Source organism: Excalfactoria chinensis, chromosome 1 (assembly GCF_039878825.1).
Source record: "Excalfactoria chinensis isolate bCotChi1 chromosome 1, bCotChi1.hap2, whole genome shotgun sequence".
NCBI lineage: Eukaryota > Metazoa > Chordata > Aves > Galliformes > Phasianidae > Excalfactoria > Excalfactoria chinensis.
In genome coordinates, this window is record NC_092825.1 from 158424709 (window position 1) to 158448176 (window position 23468).

Consider the following 23468-nt stretch of genomic DNA (forward strand, 5'->3'; position numbering starts at 1 on the left):
CTGTGCTGTGTTTGTCCTGAGATGTAAGCTTTCTAATCTGATGGAAGATGAAGCAAGGTAGGACAAGAAAGTTATTGGGTGTTCCAGGTAAAGAGGAGATACGCAAGGAGCACATAGTCTGCACTCTTAGGCCTAAGCAGCTCCCTCTTTGTTTATGAGAAAACAGAATAAGACAGGAAATCGTGCTCATTTCAATCAAAAGAATTAATGGACAATGAACTGTACTCAAGAAATACAGGAGGAAAAGAAGCTGTATGAGAAATATGTCATTTACAATGAGTGGGGAATCTAAAATGCCACGAATGCCATCTCGTTGTCCATATCCTTAACCAAATATGCAAGAGAAGTTTTGTAAAGTTGGTAAGCTCAGTAAAATGAGTTCAGTAAAATTCTTAACAGAAAGATGGCTGTTGGGAAAGCATAAACAGGGCACCCTCGGGAAACACAGAATCACAGAATGGTTTTGACTTGGAAGGGACCCTTATATGCCCTCATGGAGACACTCCAACAGCTCCATGTCCCTCCTGTGCTGAGGACTCCACATCTGCACACAGTACCTCAGGTGAGGTCTCACGGTGCAGAGCAGAGGGGCAGGATCACCTCCCTTACCCTGCTGGCCGCACTGCTTTGGATGCAGCCCAGGATACAGTTGGCTTTCTGGGCTGTGAGGGCACATTGCTGGCTCATGCCCAGCTTAACACCTGCCGGTACCCTCAGGTCCTTTACAGCAGGTTTGCGCTTTGCAGAAACCCGGGTGTAAGAGCTGGTTTGTTGAACCTCATGTCCGGGGCGCACTGCTGGAGCCGGTCCATGTCTCTCCGAATGGCATCCCGAGAGGTGAATTCCCAAGCGCTGGGATATCTCTTGAGTACAGTCTGCGCACCTGAGGAAAGGATTAAAGTATCGCTGCTATGCCGGCAAGCTCCGATGCGAGCAGCCACGGCTCATCCCGTCGCAACCCCGCAGCGCTGCCCACCGGGCACCCACCGTGTCCGGGACCTGCCCGCCCCGAGCGGCGGAGCGAGGAGGAGGAGGAGGAGGGGCGTGCGGCGGCACGGCCGGGAATGGCGGTCCTCAGTGCTGCCCGCCGCCGCGCCGAGGTGAGAGCGGCCGGGACGGGGCAGGGCCCTGCGGGTGGGGGCCGCGCTGTTGGGCGGTCGCGGCCGCCCGCTCCCCGCCTCCCCCGGTCCGGCGGCCGCCGCCCCCTCCTCTGTCCGGGCAGCTCGGCAGCGCCGGCCCCGCCGCGCCCGAACCGCGACCATTTTCTACGGCGTCGCTGCCATTTCGCGCAGGCGGGGCGCGGCGGCCGGCTGGGGGCTGCCGGGCGGGACCCGGTCCGGGTGGGTGAGTAGCGGCGGGGGCGCCCTTTGTGTGTGGCTGCGGCGCGGGGCGGCCATCGGCTCTGTTCTGAGCCTGCCTGCCTGCCCCGGTGGCTCGCGAAGGGGCGATCCTCGTTAGCTTATTTCTCTCCTCCTCCATAAGCCTCGTTTTGTGCTCGTTGTTTTCTTTTTTTTTTTCCAGGCCTTTCCAGCTTTCTGGAAGCTGAACGTGTTGGATCTTTCTGGTGCTCCTCAGAGATAAAACCACGTTTGGCGATGAAATAATCAGTTCAAAGCGTGGCCGCTTTCTGCAGCTCCCCGCTGGCTGCCTGAACATCCGCTGGATCTGGAGGGCAGTTGTGCCGCGTACGTTAGTGCTGGTACTTGGTTGGGTTGTGCTTCCCCTCCAGCGAGGTGTTCAGGACAAGGACTGTTGGTGCTGGAAGGCGAAGCTGCCTTCTCCCTTCCTGCCTTTATCTCCAGGCTCTGTGTTTTGGGTGGGCTTGGGCACAGCGACCCGAGGAAGACCCAGGAGGTCACTCGGTAGGAGGAGACAAGGAGTTGGGGGCCTTTGGAGAGGGAGAGGGATGAGAGCCCTCCTGACTGAGTTCAGCTCCTTGGGGAAGTATGGCCTGTTCAGTTTCATTTACGGTACTTGGATGCCATTGAGGGAAACTTGCAACTCAAGAGCTCGCTTTCTGTTTTGCTTGAAGCTCGGTAATATTTCTGTTTTGCTTTCTGCTAACTGATAGACCCACGTTCTGTGCCAAGACATGTGCCAGATGCCTACACTGTGCTTCAGCATAGCTTGTTTTCACCTCTATGGTTCGATTTGTATTGCCATTCTGAATGACAAAACTGCGCAGGTTGGTCTTTCTAGTGGGAGGCGTCTTCTGTGTTGTACCCAGAGAGTTGGTGTGGTTCAGGTGAAGGAGTAAACCTCGGTACCTTTTGATCTGTGCACTAGAGGTGGTGAATTTGGGGCCATTCGTACCCAGGTCAGAAGTTACACGGAGCACATCCCAATGGGGAAGTGGAGGGGTTAGGATCATAGAATATCCCAAGTTGGAAGGAACCCGTAAGGATTATTGAGTCCCATCAGATCGCTGGGTTTTGGCCTGCAGTCACACCACTACTGAGCTGGTAGTGCAAAGGGATGTTTCAGAGGGGTATTTTAGTTCACAGGCAGCTTCCTTTCTGAAATTAACCTCCTGAAGAAGACAGGAATTCAGCTGTCCCAACCAGTCTTACCAGTTTTCGATATATTTGGTTTGGTGTGAGTTACTGTTGTAATAAGAGAGGGGGAAAACTGAAAGCTTATTGGTTTACCTGTTTCTTTCTTTAAATCCTAAACTTGCAACGCTGTCATACGATGGTTTTGAAATTTGGGTGCATTTATAAAGCATCAATATTTCAATGGATAAGTGGTCCTGGAACCAAGATAGTTTTATTTGGATCACAGAACTCTTTTGCATATGCTTTTGTATTTTAGGAGCATGAAAGTCTTTGGTGTTTGCTGTTAAGTTTTGATACAATGTGCAGTGTTTTCTGCAGTGCTTTGCAGTACTTGTTACCAGGTATACAGAGCTTCTTTTCCAGTTCCCTGACTAAGAAACAAAATCCTTCCTGGTAAAGGAGATGGACCAAAACAAATATTTTCTGCGTGGTGAATTTCCAGTTATTAAAGGTGTAGAGCCGTTGCTCTAGTTTTGCAATTCTTATCCTTGTAATACGCCAGCAGAATTGATCTGTGTGCTACCACTATGGCTAAAAGCTATGAATGAGGGCTGGAAAGAGAAACATTCCTAGGGAGGAATACTTGGGAGGTTAGGGGCAAGATCACCCTCTTCCCTTCATCCCAATCTCTACCATTACAAAGAGAATACAAGAGAGAAATTTTGCTTGTTCCAGCATTGAGAGGTGTTTCAAAATTGCTTTCTTTTTTACAGAAAATGAAGTTTCTGAAGGAAGCCTTAGGTAGAAATTAGACCATTTCTCCAGCGTTTGTCCCTGCCTCCAACAGGTGCCTTCTTCTGCCTGATGACCTCCGTCCTCAGGGTGAGTACAAAAGTTGGCAACTCTTTCACACTCCCTTATCCAAGCAAACATGGGGAATTCCCCTCTTCCTCATTGCTGGAGGAGCATGGGAACTGTGAGGCCTCACTGTGACTGTATCTGTCTTGTTTTGAAAGAAACTCAGGGCTGGTCTTGCCATTCTGCCCCGTGCTTTCCTAGGATCAGTGGTGTGCTATTAGTCTTGTCCTATGCAGCATGTATCTTGTAGCTCTTGGTTCTCTTTCTTTGCCATTTTGTATTTCTTCGAGGGGTCAGGAACCATAGTGATAACATCAGAACTAGATTAAAGAGCTCATCCATTTGCTTTGCTGGTTACATGACTACTTTGATGCTCTTTTTGTGATATGTCTTTTAATTTATAAAAGGCATTTTATTACATACTCTTAAAACATAATTTGGATGGAGTTTATACAAGAGAAGCATCTTTTTAATTATAACTCAAAACTAAGTGTGCAAGAGTTTTGGCTAATACAAGCCAGTGCCCTGCTTGGTGGTGATTAGTGACTTGTGTTCTTAGAGCCTGCTCTGATGACAGGGTGTCTGAGATCTTGGCTTAGAGGCACTGTGAGGGTGGAGGAATGCATCTCTCCACTGAGACTTTCCGTTACAAAGGAGTGTAGTAAATCCTTTTCCTGTAGGCTCTGTCCGTGAGAAGAAGCTACTGAGGCATTAGTGCTGTGAGAATTGGAAATAGAGGTGGTGGATGAGTAAAAATACTTAATGGTTTTATTTTGCTCTGAGTTATCAAAATTACGGGCAGCTGTTCTTTGAAATATGCTGGCTGCGTGCTGAATAGCTCAACAATAATGCATTCATTTGGTTATTTACAAATATGGGGGGAGCAGGACAAACTTCTTAAGTTTTTATCTGTTGTGTTTCTGGATATTGCATCTGTGCAAGAAGATGCAAGCCTTGAATTATTAGTACCTGAGTTATTTTCATTTGACATGGAAAGCTTTGCTTGGCAAGCCCTTTTCCAGCATTCCTATTTGAGAGTGAGAAAATGGTTCTGCCTGTACCCCAGGCCGTTCCTGTGCCTGCCATCTGGTGGCCAGATTCCACAGCTAACTCGATCCCTTTTGGGAGGATGTGATTCTGGGCTGGGTTGTCAGAGCCCGTTTGGGGCGCTACCTTTGGGATCCTTGAGAAAAAAGTAGATCCTCAGATGGAGATCAGCTTTTGTGTGTTTCCTGGAGAAGAGAAGCACATTCTGTAAGTTCTGTTACCATCTTTGTTCTCTTTCCTAGGACATGATGGAGCTCCTAGAGGAAGATCTCACCTGTCCCATCTGCTGTAGCCTGTTTGATGATCCTCGTGTCCTGCCCTGCTCACACAACTTCTGCAGAAAGTGTCTGGAGGGAATACTGGATGGAAATGTGCGGAACGTGCTTTGGAGGCCATCCCCTTTCAAGTGTCCCACGTGCAGGAAGGAAACTCCTGTTACTGGAGTCAACAGCTTACAAGTCAACTATTCCCTGAAGGGTATTGTGGAGAAGTACAACAAAATCAAAGTAACTCCAAAAATGCCCGTGTGCAAAGTACACAGCGGGCAACCCCTGAACATTTTTTGCCGGACAGACATGCAGCTGATCTGTGGGGTTTGTGCCACCCGTGGTGACCATACAAAGCACGTGTTCTGTTCCATCGAGGAAGCTTATTCCCAGGAGAAGAGGGCTTTCGAAACCCTGTTTCAGGGCTTTGAAACGTGGCGTTGCGGAGATGCGCTCTCTCGGCTGGATACCTTGGAAACCAGTAAGCGGAAAGCTCTGCAGATGCTGACCAAAGATTCTGACAAGGTGAAAGAATTCTTTGATAAACTGCAGCACACGCTGGAGCAGAAGCGAAACGAGATTCTCTCTGACTTTGAGACCATGAAGCTCGCAGTGATGCAGGCCTACGATCCGGAGATCAATAAACTGAACTCGATTCTGCAGGAGCAGCGGATGGCTTTTAACATCGCAGAGGCCTTCAAAGACGTGTCTGAACCCATTGTATTTCTACAACAGATGCAGGAGTTCAGGGAAAAAATCAAGGTGCTCAGAGAAACCCCTTTACCTTGTTCCAATGTGGACATCACCCCTACAATGAAGAGCTTTGATACCAGCCAGTGGAACGGAATCAAATTGGTTGATGTGGACAAACTTTCTTTACCTCAGGAAAACAATAGTCTGAAATTGAAGATTCCCTCAGTCTTTTCACGCAGATTTATAGTAGCCTCTCTCATTTGCTTGCTCATTCTTGCTGTCACCAGGATGTCCTTTGTGGAGTCTGTGGTTGACAACTTCCAGTGCTGGAAATCTCAGTTCTTTACCATTAGTTTGTCCTATCTGGCAGATACGGTGGAGATAGCCGATCATGCAGTCTTTTACTGGGAACAGATGACTGATGGAGCTTCGCTTCTGAGCGAAAAGTGTAAAAACTATACGTTGGTTGTATTGGATAATGTTGCACAGTTTGTGTGCAAGTACAAACTGTTGTGAAGCCCCCGCTGAAATGTAAGAGATTTGATGGGGGGAAAAAAAGCATAGAACGTTCTAAAATTAATTGTGTGTTTGGGGTTTGTTTTGTTTTGTTTTTTAATCAAGACTTTCAGTGTCTGCAATCAGAGATCTGAAATGTTTCCAGTATGTCTGTAATAATTCATGTAGTTGGAGCACTGCTAAACTGAAGGTGAAACGGAGCTCTGAAAAACACTTTCCTGGACTTCTGTTGCGGTGGTGATGATGGAATATTCGTTTAAAATCATTTTTCCCTACTGAAATTTAGGGCCTAACTGTGTACTTCCTATAATGGCAAAATGTTTGTGGAGTAAGGAACTGTATATTCTTGTTCCTAAAGGGCATGGTTCATTTTTTTTTTTTCCCCTCAATTTGGAGGTGGTTTGGAAACAAAAAGAAGAGCTGTGACTGAGGAGAGCATTGTACTGAGGAGCTTAAGATTGCCCTTCTGCTGCAAAACACAGTGCAGAGTTCAGCCTGGAATCCATTTCTACCTGAGGATGGTTCTACCTGTATTCCCTGAAACATAAATGTATGTATATAGGTAGACTGATATATATACATGTATGTATATGTGTTTTTATATATTTTTGTAAAACCACGAGTTGAATTTTCCTGAGTGTTCTGATTACTGTAGGTACTGCTTATTGTTTACATGTTGTATACGACAAAAGCATCTTCAGGGTAAACACCTTGAATAAATTCTAGAGGTAAAGAGAAATCAACTGATGTTGATGAGAGAGCAAGCTGCAAGGTACTACATTGCAGTTTACTTTTCCAGCATGACATCACTGGGTTGTCTTGTTTCATCCGTGTTTCTTTGAAGCCACGCTTCCTTAAGATGTGGCTTAGATGCCAGCAGTCATTGTGGTGAGGAGGCAGCTTGTGTTGTAGGCCTGCAAAGGTGGCAGGTGGAGCAGTTTCTCTTCATCTGTGTCAATCCAGATTGTAATTCTGAGAGCCGGGAAAAAGGGTGGGATGATGTGCTTGGAATGGTGTGTAAGGCCTTGGGAATAAGGATGATGTTGGTGTTTTAACATTGGAGACATAGATAATGATCTTTAAGTGTGTTTTCACATACTGGGCATTGAGTTTTCTGAGTACATTGGCTTCCTTGTAGGATAATGGTGTCTTCAAGTGAACTGTAAGCTTGAGTTTGCTGAAGTGCCCTTCTTTAAGAGCATATAATCCTGAAATACATGGCCTAAAGTACATCTCTCTCTTTCTTACAGTAGTTTAATGAACAGCAATTTATAGAATGAAAGCATTCTGTCCACGTTTCCAGGAAACAGGTGAAATGGGTGCCATACTTCAGGGATGTTCCCTGGCCTTTATAGAGATCTAATACATTGTGATGGTCAATTTGCTGTCTTGCAGTAGTCCTTGCAAGCTTCAATTGCAAGAATCAGAGTTTCCAAGCAACCAAACCTTGCAAACAAAAGTATTGTATTTACATCTTTGTTGCCTGGGAGTGCTGCTGCTGCCCCACACGTTGCTCCAGATGGTTGGTGAGTTAGCAGAGATCAAGTCACGGACTTACAGAGCAGAGCTGAGGTAGCGATGAGTGGTCGAGAGGTGGTTGCTCTGAGTGTGGGAGGTGTGAGATTCGTAACCCGGCCCTGCACCTTGCTGCAGTTCCCCGAGTCCAGGTTAGCACGCATGCTGGCTGGTGACGACCCGGAGTTTAAACTGGTGAACGGAGAGTTTTTTGTGGACAGAGATGGCGCTCTGTTCAGTTACATCATGGACTTCCTAAGGACTCTTCAGGTCTCTCTGCCTGCTGATTTTTCAGACTTCCAGAGGCTGCGCAGAGAAGCGGAATTCTATGAGCTGTACCCTCTGGCTGAGCTCCTGGGCCAGGAACACCTCCTGAAGCCAAGGATGGAGATCTTGGAGGTGCGTTTTCTCCTCCAGGAGACGCAGGCCTTTTTCCGGATCTTCGGTTCCTGCAGCAGCACCGTGGAGACGCTGGCTGAGCAGATCACTGTGCTTACAGGGCAGCGGCCAGGGCAAGGCTGGAGCAGCCCTTTTCCTTCTCAGAAACCACTAATTCCACTTCCTTTGGAAAGACCTTCTCATCACGACATGGTTTTTCAGTGTGGAACCGACTGCTCTGCCGGTGACCGGTTTGTGGCCAGGTACTCTGCAGAATGTGACTTCTCATGATAGAAACAGCTTCCTGGCTTGTGCTCCATGGAGTACGCTCTGTGCGCTAGCAAAGCTCATTGTGAAGAAACTGTTGGACAACTGTCAGAGAGAAGAAAGTTTCCTTCTTTCTGTTAGCTTAATGTTATGTTTCCCAGCTCTCAAGTACCTAGTTTGATTTCTGCCCCGCTGTTCTTAAAAATGTTCCTGACTGTCTGAAATACTGTTCATGATGTTTGTTTTTGTGTTCGGTTGGCTCTCTCCTCTCTTCTGTGCTCTCTCTGCAAGGCTTTAGAATTTCACGGCATCACTGACCTTGTAGAAAGCTCGAAAAATGGAATGAAATGAGGCAAAGGAAGCAAAATAAATAAGCAGTGAGGTACAGGAGAAGGCTAAAATCCGCTAGCATATGGGCCTGTAGACTTTCATAATGAAAAGAGGTTAAAAAGAGGTGACTAAACAGGGTCAAAAACACCAGAGGAACTGGGATGGCAGTTCAGGGACTGGAGAGCTTTTGTAGAGCTTTTTTTATTCCAGGAAGAAGGGGTACATTATGAACTATGGGTTACACAGTGGGTTTTCTCAGAGCCAGGTTTGTTTTTTTAATCAAGATCGTTGTAAATCAATGATTTTTTGTGATTAGCAGTATCATATTCTAATAGTGACTTGTATTTTTTAAACAAGCTCCTGCTGGATGTCTCTATTGTAAGGGGACACATTCTTACTGTATAAGAAGATGTAACCTCATTTGTCCTCTGTGGCAGCTAGAACATCTGGAACTTGATGGAAATTTCATTGAAATAGTTCCAAAAGGGTTATTCTCTCTGAATATTTGAATTAACACAGCAGCCCTTTGATTACGTCTTAAAAAAAAAATCAATAGAGCCTATCTTCCGTTCAGCTCTCTTAGCTAAGCGAGCACAGGGAAGAGAGAACTACTTTGCATTTGTGAAGCGACGTCTATTTAGATGGCAAACCTTCATTTGATCTATTTGTACTTATTGTAGTGGACCGACAGTTGGCTGAGCATATTATGGCTGCTTACATGGAATATTCCCCGTCCTTTCCTTCTTTTAATTCTGACTTGGTAGACCTTTTCCTTTGCGTATCAGTAGAAGAGCATCCCCAGATGCTGAACCCCCCTGAAACAAGCCAGCTTTGGCTCTGTGGCCTGCTGAATTTCTCTTGACTTGGTCTTTGTGCTGGCATCTCTTTTGTGTGCTTTCCATGAATGCGTGGTGTATTTCCCTGTGAACTGTGGAGCGGTTTCACCCCTCAGCCTATGTATTTTGTAACAGTATTTTTACCTGACTTCTGTTCCTTCAACTGGATAGATTCTTACACTGTACTCAATACCAAGTAAAAGCTTGAGGCAACCTGAAAATGATTTTCTTACTTGTTACCTACCACCAAACCTGCTGTATGGGTCGCTGCAATAAATGTCACTGTTTCTAGACTGATGCTGGGTAGTGGGAAGTGATGGGATGTGCATCACCTCACTGTCCTTTCCTTCATCTCTTGCCTGGGAAGCTGTCACAGATTACACAGAGCATGCCATCCATCTCCCTTGTGCTGAATGAAACGAATTCAGGGTTCTCTCAGTAAATTTGTTGTGGGGGTGAAGGAAAACGACTTATTCCCATCTGTAAACTGGGCGAGCTGAGGAGTGCTGCTCTTACAAAGGAAGGAAGGAGTGAAGTTGTCCTTAAAGGGGGATAGAGATGCAGCATGTTGGCTGTCGGTCTGTGCAGCCAACTGCTGGCGTGCTCCATCCACGCACTTGGTTTTGTTCTGTTTTGTTGTTGTTCGATCACATCCTTGAAGAAAAGCGTTAGAAATGTTCTGTAACTGCTTTTTTCCTTATTTCAGGTATGTTTCCATAAAACCTGACAACAGAATGCTGATAAATGGTACTAACGTGCTAGGCCTGCTGATTGACACGTTGCTCAAAGATGGATTTCGCCTCATAAGCACCAGGACAGTGTCCAGCGATGAAAAAGTGGAATGCTACAGTTTTGAAAGGACACAGAGGCCTGCGAGCCTTAGCATTGCTGCAAACCAGCACCCAGGGAGCTCTGGGACGGTGCAGGCAAGGAGAAGCCGAGCGCAGAAGGGGAAATAAAGCATTTTCCTGTGCTCTTGTGAAGGTGGAAGAGGTGTGTGTCAGCGCCAGAGGCCTCTTTTTGTTGTTTGCTCATTTGAAACTGCAACTATTGAGGGAAGTAACAAACAAACAACTTGTTAGAAAAGGAGGCGGGAGAAAAAAAATGCTTTCCTGCCTTTCCCTGCTCCACCCTCTTCAATTCTCAATAAAAGAGTCACAGATTCAATGCTGTCTCTGTGGACCAGATTGCAGCACTTTCAAGGGCAGTTTTGTTTTTTCTCCGTGGCTAAAACTTGTGTGACTTGCAGAAAATCAGTCGCTGCTTGTAGAAAATCATTCCTGTGTTCTGTGCTTCGCAGACTTCATATGTGATCGTACATGGAGGAGTAACGGTTTGACAACGCGCACTCAAGCAGTGTAGATAAGTGGCTGGAGGAGGAATGTCAACCTGATAGACTGGAGGTTGTTTCTGCTTTGGAAGCATGCACCAATTCCTGCAGTGGCGAGGTCACAAGTTATATCGCTGTGGGCCTGGAGACATGAGAACGTGGCTTTGTGGAGACACCGCTGGCGTTCATGAAATAATAATGTGTCACTGTCTCTTGCAAAATACTCCTCTGTCCTCTCCCCGCACTCTGAAGACACTGAGCTGCTCATTACTGCTGAGAATTAAATGATAAAGGTCCAGAAAAGACTTGTGACGTGAACAAAGAGTCAGTCAGTTCTTAGAGCCTGAAGTGGAAGAACCACCGTGTGATGAGCAGTCCTTCAGATGGGAGAGTTGGTGAAATTTTAAACAAAATAGTACAAGGCATCTCTTAGTGCTTGTTAAATGGAAAGGTATTTAGGAGGGAGGCTTGGCAGAGGTCGCTTTGGGAATGTTAACCCCGTACAATGCTTTGTAAAGGTGCCAGTTATCTCAGGTATGGCAGAGCTGAGTCAATGAGGCTTTATACGCAAAGAACCTTTTGTCCTGCCTAACAGGCAAGTCACGGCGGTGTCAAGGATTCATTATTTGAATCTGACTTTGTTTCTTTTTAAGAAAACACCATCTTTCCAATGCTGTGTCAGCCTATTTGGCTGACTAATTAGAGCTGGCTTTCCTTTAGCTTTACAGTGTCGATTTCTTTACAGCGCTTAGGAATGGTGATGGGTGGTGGGGATCACTCTTCTGTTTCTCGTTTGTAGGGTTTGCAATGAAACGGATCATTCCAGACTTCTGGTGCCGCTATCAGATGTTTGTTTTCTCTGTTCTACCATAAAGCATTTTAGTTTGACACAGGTTCAGAAGTTCACTGGCAACAAGTAGGTTCTCTTTGCTTGTTTTGGAGCTCTTCAGGGGTAAAATAATGTGATTGTGGGACGACATCTCCTAAGCTGCTTAGAGGCTACACACACGTAGTAAATACTGTGGGATGTTAACCTGGATGCTTTCACTTCAGACTGGATTATTTTTTGTCAATAATGTCAATCAATATGTTCATGCTTGGAGCACGGGCCTTTTACTAATAAAGTTAGGCTATTTCACCTACTGGAGAAGCAGTGAGTTTATTTTCACTGCTCTAACACACGTTTTGTACGCTGAGATTTGAACTCCTTTCAAATAAGGTGTAAGGAAAAAGAAATATATATGTTTTAACCTACGTCACTGCTCACACTCCGTGGTTTTGGCAAAATGAAAAACTGATAGAACCATTTCACAGACTGCAACACGGCTGAGGCTGGCAGGGCCCTCTGGGTCCCTCTGCTCCAGCCTCTGCCCCAGCAGGGACACCCAGAGCAGGGTGCCCGGAGCCACGTCTAGGCGGCTCTGGGTGATCCCCAAGGAGGAGACCCCAGAGCCCCTGGGCAGCCTGTGCCAGTGCTCCAGTAAACTGGGATTCTAAAGTTGTTCTGTCATTTATTCTTAGCAATGAACTGAGATATGTCACTTTTGCACCTGCTTCTCCCCTCCTCTCCTTTCCCTTCCCCTCCCCTCCCCTCTCCTTCTCCTCTCTCCCTTCCCCTTTCCCTTCCCCACCCTGCCCTTCTCCCTTCCCTTCTTTTATTTTCCTTCTTTTCTTTATAGTTGCTTTAGGAAGTAAAAGAGCACGTGTATGTATGGCAATTATCCAACAAGTGAATCAGCAGCAGAGCCTTTCACACTGGTGCATTTCCCCAGCAGGTAGCCGTTGTAGATGGAGAAATTAATTTGGCAGATCAGAGCCCAAATTAACCACAAGTCTGCATGATTTTCATGCCTTTTGGTCGCAACCAGATGACGTGTTAAACTGACTAATTTCACACACGTCTTTCCAGGTCCACAAGCTATGGCATCTTCCAATACAATTTCTACTGGACTAGAAGCGTGTTGGAGGAGATTTGGTCATGTTTTTACATACAGGAGAACTAGGAGCTCTGATACTCAAGTTCATGTAGCAGAAGTAGATTTTCTAAAAAGAGATGGTGGTGGCTTGATGCTTCATTTGCTTTCATCCACTCAATGCTTCCAAACAGGTTGCCCAAGGAGGCTGTGGATGCCCCATCCCTGGAGGCATTCAAGGCCAGGCTGGATGTGGCTCTGGGCAGCCTGGTCTGGTGGTTGGCAACCCTGCATATAGCAGGGGGGTTGAAACTGGATGATCATTGTGATCCTTTTCAACCCAGGCCATTCTATAGTTCTATGATTCACTTGTAAAAAGTGGATAATTTGGAAAGAAACGCAGAATCAGTGAGGTTGGAAAACACCTTCAAGATTCCCCAGTCCAACCAGCAGCCTGACCTACCAGGTCCCATCACTACACTGTCTCTCTCAGTGCCATGTCCATGTATCTCTTGGACATCTTCATGACATCTTCATGACTCCACTACCTCTCTGGGCAGGCTGTTCCAGTGATTCAACACTTTTGTGAATAAATCTTTCCTGATATCCAATTTAAACCTCCCCTGGTGCAATTTGAGACCACTTGTCATCACTTGAGATCATCCCGTCTTTCTTATTTTAGCATTTTCCCTCTCTTTTATAGTTGGATTTTACCCTATAGTTGGATTTATTTTTTCATCACTTGGAAGGTCTTTTATGTTCTCAGTTTTTACCTAGTTTGGCTCATTTTCAACTGCAGTGCTCAGAAATAACTCATTGAACCTGAGCTTTGCAAAGCTGAAGGCTAAGGTATATCCAACCCATAGTCTGGGTGGGATGCAGTTCTGACCCACACACAGCTGAATTCGGTGCCAGAAAGCAGCCAGAATGGATTAGAAGTAAGTCCTGTTTGAGGTCACAGCAATTCAAGTACATAACTATGAATAATTAATATATATATATCTGTTCCCAGATTCCTGGGAAGTGTTATTGAATATTCACTGGGAAACAAGCTGGGAACCATCCAAGAGGGGGAGGGAGACTCATAGCCTCTTATTCCTTCCCTGTGATTTGTGCTGAACCCTTGCCAGGCTTTAACTTTACAAGGTTTATTTTTATTGATTTTCAACAATAAACAGTGGGAGTATCTACAATAAAAGATTTACAGCGCATCACGAGGAAATACAACTCCCTACCAAATATTATATTGATCTATTCCCAGATGCTACTGAAACAGCATGTAAAAACCCAAAGCAAGCCCAGCAATGGAGAACTTCCTCTCTCTAGTGACAGATGCGTATGCCTGTTATGTCTTCAGAAAACAATAAAAGGGAAGGGAGTGACTCTGCTGCTTTGACCATATCTTCAACAGCCCAGTTAAATCTGTCAGCTCAATGTAATCCACATAAATAAAGAAGTGGGAACCAAGGGAACTGCTAGCGCATCTGAAGATTCCCACTCTTTGAAGCTGCATCTCCTGCTGCAGTCAGGCCATAATTAGTCACAGAAGGCCTTGTTGTGACTAGCGAATGGATGGACCAACCGTGATTTGAATAGCCTGGAAATGGCTGGAGATACGCCTGGAGCTCAAAATACTCTCAGATGGGTGGGTGGGATGTAAATCACCACTCGTCATGTCAAATAAAAATCAATCTGACTCCTGTCATAAAAGAGGGAACATCGGCGTTCTAGACCGTAGCGTAGTTGCTGCTGAAACAACCCCCTGAAGTTTTATCTCTAACTGTGATCTGACGTGTAAATTTCTCCAAGAATTCTTACTCCGCTTCTACTCCATTTCCATTCTAACGCGGTGGCTCAGTAATTGGTGGCTTCTTTCTGGTTACAAAGATGATGAATATCGCCCTAAAGGTTGGAAACAGTAATGTCTACAAATCTGCTTTGCGGAATGAATTTAGTGCTTTGCTTTCTAAGCAAGTTACTGCCACAACAGCCAGCTGAGCGCTTGCAGAAATTGAGAATTAAATGTTGCAACATTGTTCCATCCTCATTCTAGGCTGGAAAAAAAAGGCAATGGATTGGAAACATCAACTCTGGGGTTTTACTCATACTTTGGTGTTAGGAACTCAATTTTCTTTGAATTTCAAAGGCAGTTTGCAGTTCTCATTGAGGGCCTTCCATAATGGCTTCTGTATGCTTCCCACCCATGATAACCGTGTGATAAAAGTAATTCACAGGCATGCCGTTGGGTCAGACTAGATGATCTCCAGAGCTCTTTTCCAATCCCTGCAATTCAGTGATTCAGCAACAAACACAACACAACACGTGCTGATCCTTCTTCCGTTCTTGCACCTTTTTATAAGCCCTCCAGCTTGCTCCTGGTCCCTGGCGAAGCAGAGGAAGAGACCATGCTCTATGGGTGGATAGAGACCAAAGAAGAAAGCAAACCCAGCTTATTTTCCTGTTACAGAGATAAAAGATAACAAATGTAGGGCTAGAGGGACTCGGTGCCTTGTGGAATCCACTTTCTGGCGGAGCTTAGGAACACAGCGTAGTGGTAGAGTTGGCAGCGCTAAGTTAATGGTTGGACTTGATGACTTCAAGCCCTTTTCCAAACAAAATTATTCTACAGTTCTACTGCATTGAAAGGAGGATCAGCCGACCTGTCAGAGGTTCCAACACTGCCAGATAAGGAAAAGTATTAGATCTGATAGAGTGAATGAATGCCAGTGCTGTGGCAGCTGCTACAGGAACTTGGAAAACTAGAATGACCCAGGTGGGACACACAGAATATAGGGTCTTACAATTCGTTAGATAAGTGGATCTGCACAACAGCTTGCACTGATGCTTTGCATATCTGAAGAACAAAATTTCTCTTGAGGCCATGCTATCAAGAATGCAAATGAGAAATTGTAACTGGATGTATCTGAGATCCTTCTCTCCTCTCTGGTAAGGCCAAGCAGAGCCTTCATCCCCAACACTGTTGTCTGCCAGTATTCAGTTGAAGTTTGGCAACTGAAGCATGATGATGCAATTCAAAGTTCGCTTGTGTTCATCTGGAGTCCTGAAACCTCTACAGATACATAAGGAAAAGGGTGGGCAAAAGACCTGCTTCTTGCTAGACATCTTCCATTTCAGACATTTTCTGCAGAACCTCATCTGGAAAACGCATCTCCAAGTAGAAGGAGACTTCTGCCCACGTGCAGCACCTTGTTGTGATTAGCCATAAGCCTGACATGTGCTTCCAAGGGAAGCTTGAGTTTGAGTTGAATGGTCCAACATCACATGGAATTGAACAAGATAAAGCTATGAGATAACACTTCTATGGTTTTGATAAGCTCAATTCTGTGGATGGTTCAAAACCAACTTCTTGTCTACTCACAGCACCAAGACACAGCCACGAGTGAAGGGCACGACGATGACATTTCTCAGGGGTTCATATCCAACACATCCAGGATATGAAGTCATGGATTCCTGTTCTTCTGAAACAGATGATGACAAACACACCAATCTTCTACAGGAGGCCGTAACTACTGCTACAAGGCTCACGTAACTTCTTTTAGTTGGGTGGGTAGGCGTGGAAGTGTTTTGGAAGCTCAAACCAGGGCATTTTAATCTAGTGATTAAAATGAAAGGAAAAAAAAAGAACAACTGAAAATACTATTCTGTGTCTGATCTCTCAGGCATAGGTATTCACACCTCTTGAGATCCAGGGCAGGCCAAAGCAAACACCTGGAACCAAGTCATTAACTCGGCATCTTCCCCCCCCCCCCCTCTGTTTTTAAAAGATAAAGTAGGAACTCTTTTCTCTCCCATAAGAGAGGAAATGATGTTACTAACAATCTTGTGTGGTCCCACTAAAATGGGACCCAGAATAGAACAGAGTCAATGAGTATCTAAAACAGACTCTGCCAATCTCTCTGTGACGCCTGGCATGAATCTGCTACAAAACCACTTCAATGGTTGAAAGGAAAAGGTAGACCTTTAGAACACCCTGCACTGTTCCAGATCTGAGAGTCAGACAGCCTGCCACGCTGATGAAGGAAGCAGGTGTACCACTACATTGAAAGAACAAGTCTTTTTTTCCCCCCTCTTTTCTCTCAGACTTTTGTGCTTAGCTAGAAGGCATATAGCTCCAGGCAATTGCAAAGCCCGTGCTGTACTTGGGGACTGTTTTCTCTTGGGAACATTGTGCAGGACCCTGCCTATGCTGACCCAATCACAGAACATTTAATAGCTGCTTGTACTGCAAAATGCCCATCAAGAAATTGTCTTTTATTAAGATGTCAATTTCTGGAAATGTTATTCCTATAAAGGGCCTCTACTGCATCATATCTAGATTTCTTCTTCAATGTCTGCGGCCATTTTTACCACTTCAAGTTATTATTCACAAAAATTAATTACAGTACCCTATTTAGCTTGGATCTCTCCCTCCCTCCTGTAGCTGTTTCTACAGCCGATAGAAAAGTTCATCTGCTCCCCCCATCACTCTAAGTTCCAGTTGTTGCTGAGGTCAGTCTGTTTTCCTTCCAGTGAGAGCTGGTCAGACACAATACTGAGTCTGATCACACTTAGCAGTGTCTCTAGTATCTGGTAAAATCCATCAATTGAAGACTTTGTACTGAATAGGTGCAGGTAACAAGTCAGGAGCTGCCATGTGGTGAGAATAAGGATGAACGATGGACAGACACACTGCAATCTGTGACATGGCAAACAGGCTTTCTTTTGAAGGCTGAAGTCAAGTATCTGGATGGTAGCTCAAGGACCCTTGTCATTTAATAAATACCAACGTGAATGTAGAGGTGTTGAATGATGCAGCAAGTCCCCATCTCTATAAGCACCCTACTTTGAACCACAGCTGGTGGCTCTACCTAGCGCAGGACATCCAGATGAACTTTACAGGAGGATCCTTCTGTCTTTTAATGATTCTTAGTATTTCCCATGGAACTGGTCTTATCGGGCACTGGAGACTTTCAGAAAAGTACCTCAGTACCAGCAGAATAGAAAATAGTTCAATCAGCACTGAAGGATGGGTGCCCACAGAGGTTTCTAAGGGTCCGAGCCTGATTTGATAATGGAGTGCTGGACCGATTAGTTTGCTTTCAGCTCAAGGATCCAAAAGTGACTCAACCTCATGCAAATTAATTCCAGTATCATCTCCCCTAACGATTTCTACCCTGACAACCCAGTTGTTAATGGATTCAGACTGCAGGCCGCATCCGATGAAACGCCCAATGCTTCCACACATGATGCAGAACAATACCCACGTACAAGAACATCAGATGCACAGGTGCCAATGGTTGAATGTGGTGCCTGGGTACAAATGTACAAACAGAATCCAGGGTGGTTGGTTGGTTTTTTGTTTTGTTTTGTCTATGTAGGGCCAAGATGAGGAAGGAACAGGCACATTTAAAAGGAATTCAAGAGGTATGATTTGCTTTTAATACAGAGGGTGACAAATTCCTGTCCTGGGAGCATGCTCTATGAGGAGTTTCACTTAGGCTTACTAGGAGTCTCAAAGGAAGAGCCTACTGGCAGCCTGAGAAACAAACACTGCACATCATCAGGAACAGATGCTATTTTTATGAGAACTCTGAAATAAACGTGAAAAAGTAGAGATACAGGCAAGAATCTGTCAATTACCTTCATAAATATCCGCTGCTCTACACTGGCCGGCTGCTCATAGCTCAACACTCAGAGAAAGGTGCAGTTCTGGAAGAAACAGATTGATACTTTCATAGTGTAAGGTGGTGTCTTTCAAAAGCTACTTACTTTATGCCTGAATAAGCATAAAATAATAGGATCATGCTAGCACGGCTTTGCCAAGTAAACTTTATATTTTAAGCTACTTCATTTTGCTTGAATGAAGTATAAATTGCACACAAGCCTCGAGGCAGTCTTATAGTTTAATCACAGCTTGGAAATGAAGTAAGTAACCACTCCTGAGAAGAGAAAGATTTGCAGCTTTTCTGTTCACAGCAAGTTTCTTATATCTCCCACTCAGAGCAGACTCTCAATCACACTAATTGGGGAGGGAGAGTGTAAAACCTTCTCGTCAAAAACAAAACAAAAGCAATCCAGACTAGTGAAGAGGTGAATCGCAGCTGATTGCTGAGCAATCCTTCTTTAATTCTGTTACTTCCCCTCTTCAGCAGCTGTAGAAAACCCAAGGGTATCAAGCAGTTTAAGGACATCTTTACTGGTGCTCTCCCCAGCAACACAAAACAGAACTTTGGCGTAACAGAGAGCTGTGATCTAGTTCACAAATATTCAGCTATCTCATGTGTTCATCTACTGAACACATAAGGTATTCCTTTAGCATGTTTTAATGGGCACTTGTATTTACTGTATGCTCTTTTTTCTACTATTACTTAGGAAACATCTTAAGAAGAGAATATGGAACTTGCAAAGAACTGCAGTTAGTCCAAGAAAAACAAATACCACTACCCTTTGAAATCCTACCTGCAGCTTGCTTTCATCTGGTTATGCTAACAGTTATCACTGCCAACAAGCTTTGAACAAAACCATTTTGTGACTTCTATGCTTTTCTGCACATATCATTGATTTAACAAGAAAGATGAGAAACATCTGTGGGCAACTTTCCCCAAGTACTTCTTTACAGAAGCAGGAGATGTGAACTTGAATCCCCCCTGATTTCTGAAGAACCTGAAACCTGTGTTTTCTTTGTTTTCCAGGTGAGCCCCCTGGCCCTGCAGCTGCTTCAGCCAATATCTTACACTGATCTGAAGGATTTTAGGTGGCCGCACCAATTTTTAAGCAGCTCACCAGGCCGAGTGACTTTGGGTCTGTCAATCTTTCCCATTCTTTCTCTTCAAGCACAGCATGGACCCAAGGAAATGACCGCAGGTTATACCAGAGGACCTTTAGGCTAGACATAAGGAAAAGCTTTTTCTCTCAGAGAGTGGTCAGGCACTGGGATGGCAAGGATACACCACGCAGTTCAAGCCATAAACTGCTTGCATATAGTATATATACACATAGTATCTGTTATCCCATTGCCACATGGATATACAGTGACAATTACAAGGCAAGTTTTTGTTTTCCTTTATGAACTGTAATCACCTAATACAGGCCCTTTAGTTTCCCAGCATTTTAGGGTTGTTTGTTTGGATAGAAAAAGGCTTTTGATGTCCTGGCACAGAGGAAAACACCAACTGGAAGTAACCAGCTTGTTGCATGCGTAGCAACTTCAGAGAACAAAACAAAGCAGAAATGAATAACTAGAAAGCAAGCCTATTGGTAAAATTATACTTGCTGTTTAAGTGACAGAAGATGTTGTAAACGTGCCTGCAAGAGTCCCAGTAATTAACTAAAGCTGGAATCTATACCTTGTTAGTTCGCAGAGAGATTTTAGAACATACATTTGCAAACTATTACCTGCATTCTTGAGAGGAGTTAACCTGGACACTTGGCATTAGGCAGGCAGTAGATGCGATAAAGTATGTTAATCCTAAATTTTGATCACCAGGGCAAAGTCTCATCTATATTTTTTCCTCAGCTCTCTAAATAATAGGCTTCTATAAAGCCACTACAACTGGACGCAGATACACTCTTTAACTGAGCTCTGACATTTACCTTATTCAGCTGGGATAAAACCCAATTCACAGGTAACCATTTCACACCTTTTCCCCCCCCTATTTTTGCTATTTGAGATAGAGCATTCAAAAAACAGCTCGAGTGCAACAAGCTGTTGGATTTGAGCACAATTCGTTTCTGAAGCCTCCACAACAATACAGCCAACAGGGGGCTGTCTGGCTACATGATGTTATACTTTCAGCAAAACCTTTTCCAACCATACAACCTACGGTCAGACAAGCACACTTCCTAAATAACCTGAAAGGTGACAACATGGTAGCTCCTTTCTATCTTTGCCTGGCACTACCAGTCACTTCTTATTCTGATATCCTAAGATTCATTACATATGCATATATAGAAAGTTAGCATTGTTATTGATATGCCTGAAAATAACATATTGCTAACTGGAAGAGTGACAGACATCCACATCACCTTGAAAGGTGATGCAGCCATTTCCATACACTAAGAATTCACGTATATGTGTGCATTTTTGTGTTAGTTTTATGTATAGATATTCTGCTGAAGGAAAAGTAGAAAAGGATGCTGTTAGCCCCTTCAGCATTGAATAGTTGTCTTCCCTATGTTCAGTCTCCTCCCAGTTATCACCAAAGCACACAGTCTAGTCTATACTAACTTCACAAGTCTATACTAACTTCAGAGAGGACAAAAGGCAAACTGATCTTCTCTTATAGCCTACAAACTTCTGGCCTTTCTCATAACTAGGAGAGCAGTTATTCTTGCATTTTTCTTCCCTGCTGCCTCTATTCATGTTTCTCTTGTGCTGTACCTACAGATCCTGGACTATATTTTCTGCAAAGTCCTTTGAAGGATTTAAGGAACAGATAGGTGAAATCAGTAGGAGTGTCAAGAAAGGAAGACTAAGGCTCAGAATATTCCTGACATTGGTTTAAGCAATGAAACAAATTCTGGTCTACTCCGGACTGCCATTCTCAAGAGGGTGGAGGGAACTTTTCCTTGGTGCCGGCACTGCTGCTCTCACAGCAAACACATCCAGCTTACCAAAAATCAAACCAAAAGTCACTCAGTGAAACCACTATGGAAACATCAGAGCCAGGCTAATACTGAGGGGAACAGGAAAATCTGTCAGCCCCAAATTTGTCTTGCTTGGGAATCAGAGATTTTCAAGAACACTCATTTGTTTCTCTCTACTATTCTAGCTGGTCCAGTAATATAATCCCTGAAGCATTTTCTTTGCCTTTATTTCAACAAACTATTAGAAGTGTGTGCATATGAGACTCTGTGTTCTATAATTTATGCCTTACATGTTATAAGATCAGAACTATGTAAGATCTCAGAGCAGTTTATGGTAGATTTTAAAACACTACGCCTTTTAAACTACTTCAAAGCACTGAAGCTTCCAATAAAAGATCCCTTTATGTAGAGCCACATGTTTACCCCGCAGAACCCATGGTTCATTTATGGCCATCTCCTACACTTATGAGCTGCAGAAAAAAAGACAACATTATGGCTATAACATGATTCTTATCTCTCAGCAGAAGCTTAGTTGGTCAGCAATGTCTGCTTAAGACTGAAGAGTCCAACTCGTACATACTTAACATAGATAAATGTTACCATAAAAGTTTATTTCAGAAATTTTGAATACAGGGATCAAGTTTTACAGTAAGATAAGAGATATTGGGTATAAGTTTAGTTTGATTTATTAACACAGGACTATTAAAAACGAGACGGATTCTGAAAAACAGAGCCGTACCTGAGAACTGTTAAATAACTTCCAAAGGAAATAAACTGTTTAGGGTGCTAACCAAGCGATTCCACTTGAACTGCTAACAAGGTAACACACAACACTCATCTCTTCCTCTGTCATCTGAAGTCATAAGCACCACAGAAAATCCCATGAGGAAGCACATCCATGTAGCACATCTACTAAAGAAAGCTTGAAACAAGCCAAGATAGAAAAATATCCCTTCAAAGTGACTATCGTCCCTACTTTAAACATGACATGAAGATATAGAAACTACAGCAGTACCCAACAGTTAGAGGTATCCCACTTAAAACATGTAGGAGACTACAGCCAGACATAACATTACATTAAGTATGAATTCATGTTTACAGTTCTTAAGCAGATCGGCTGCAAATGTGGACATCAGTGTTTCTGTTGGACACGATGGCTTAAAGTCACCTGTGAAGCAAGGAACATGAATGCTACAAAGAAAATCAGCAGCCTTGTAATTTGTTCAGCACCATACAAAATAAAAGCAGAAAAATCTGACATCCAATTCCTAGGATTTCTCATTTCATGTCAACATGAAGACGGTTTCTCCTGCTTGTAGGCCTTGGTTTGTAGGCTTTCCCTACAACATTTTCAATCTCTTTCTGCAGCAACGTTGGGCTTCTTCCTTGCACAGCCTACAAACATCTTTCCTGACTCAGCAGCATACTACACTGGTTCTATCATTGTATATTCCATGTGATCATGAAGATTGCTTCACAGTAGACTAACACAAGGGGGCAAATTAAGATCAGGGACAGCCCTGAGAGACCTGTTCTGCCTGATCCTGCTTAGGCTAGGTAATTTCCAGAGGCCCCTCAAATACTTTCTGATTTTTGGGATGCCTTTTCAGGACAAAATTTCATGAAGCAGCAGACTGTAGTAATAAAGTTGCCCTTTTCTGTGTGGAATTGGATGAGAAAGAATTGAAAGTGACAGTGATTTCATTGCAAAAACTACTATGTAACAGTCTGCCTCAAGTGCTAAGCATTCTAATAAACGTTAACATTGATCTGCTTTCCTAAAGCCTGATATTCTCTCCACAAAATCAGGCAGGGTTAATTCTGTGAAGCTGCTGCTTCTTCCATCTTCAAGAAACAGATCCCTAAATCTTTGCCTAACCTGTACCAGCCCTTCCAATGTCACAGTTTCACACCTCTTTTCTCTACCAGTTTGCAGCTCTAACCTTTCAGCACAGGAGTTTCAGACATGCTCCTCTCACCAGCTGTCCTCACTCTTGAGTAGCAACTAATCTCGAGATGCTTTCAAGCAGGTCTTTCTTTTATTCTCCTTATTTATGAATTAAGCATCTTCTTCCCCTCACAGTTTCTAAGGCTAGCAGAAAAATAAGCATCTGGACTGAATATAATACACCTTCCCTTCCTTCAGTCAGGCACAATCCATAGGACCTCAGAGCTGCGAATGTAGGAGTTCCATTCCACCGCTGGAGACAGTGCATCCTTGCAGGTTTATCCCTGGAAAATATAATAGCTAATATTTAAAGCAACTATGAACCATGCAAAAAAGGTGACATCCTTTTCAAAGGTTTAGGAACTAAGTAACACGGCTAGGTCTTCACAAGCACTTGAAATTATACTCTTGACACTCAATCCAGACTGGAACGTTCGTTTATTGTTTGCGTCTTGGTTTTGCAAATACTCAAACTGTATTTCCATCACCA

At 44.1% G+C, this 23468-nt stretch overlaps 2 protein-coding genes across 5 annotated transcripts; both read left to right on the top strand.

Annotated features, from left to right (window-relative positions):
* Nucleotides 1–1022: 1022 nt before the first annotated feature.
* On the top strand, nucleotides 1023–9979 carry TRIM13 (tripartite motif containing 13). 3 transcript variants are annotated; one of them, XM_072360051.1, is made up of 4 exons: nucleotides 1023–1100; nucleotides 1522–1685; nucleotides 3269–3377; nucleotides 4643–9979. In XM_072360051.1, the coding sequence occupies exons 3-4, from the start codon at nucleotides 3360–3362 to the stop codon at nucleotides 5873–5875; spliced, it is 1251 nt and encodes a 416-aa protein (XP_072216152.1). In that variant the 5' UTR covers nucleotides 1023–1100; nucleotides 1522–1685; nucleotides 3269–3359; the 3' UTR covers nucleotides 5876–9979. The 3 variants fall into 3 exon arrangements, with proteins under 3 accessions (XP_072216152.1, XP_072216165.1, XP_072216156.1); XM_072360064.1 differs by lacking the exon at nucleotides 1023–1100 and adding an exon at nucleotides 1123–1344 and having other exon boundaries at nucleotides 4643–7413; XM_072360055.1 differs by lacking the exon at nucleotides 1023–1100 and having other exon boundaries at nucleotides 1123–1685; nucleotides 4643–7413.
* On the top strand, nucleotides 7454–11676 carry KCNRG (potassium channel regulator). Of its 2 annotated transcripts, XM_072360081.1 has the most exons (3): nucleotides 7454–8031; nucleotides 9908–10194; nucleotides 10502–11661. In XM_072360081.1, the coding sequence occupies exons 1-2, from the start codon at nucleotides 7454–7456 to the stop codon at nucleotides 10158–10160; spliced, it is 831 nt and encodes a 276-aa protein (XP_072216182.1). In that variant the 3' UTR covers nucleotides 10161–10194; nucleotides 10502–11661. The 2 variants fall into 2 exon arrangements, with proteins under 2 accessions (XP_072216182.1, XP_072216175.1); XM_072360074.1 differs by having other exon boundaries at nucleotides 9908–11676.
* Nucleotides 11677–23468: the final 11792 nt, after the last annotated feature.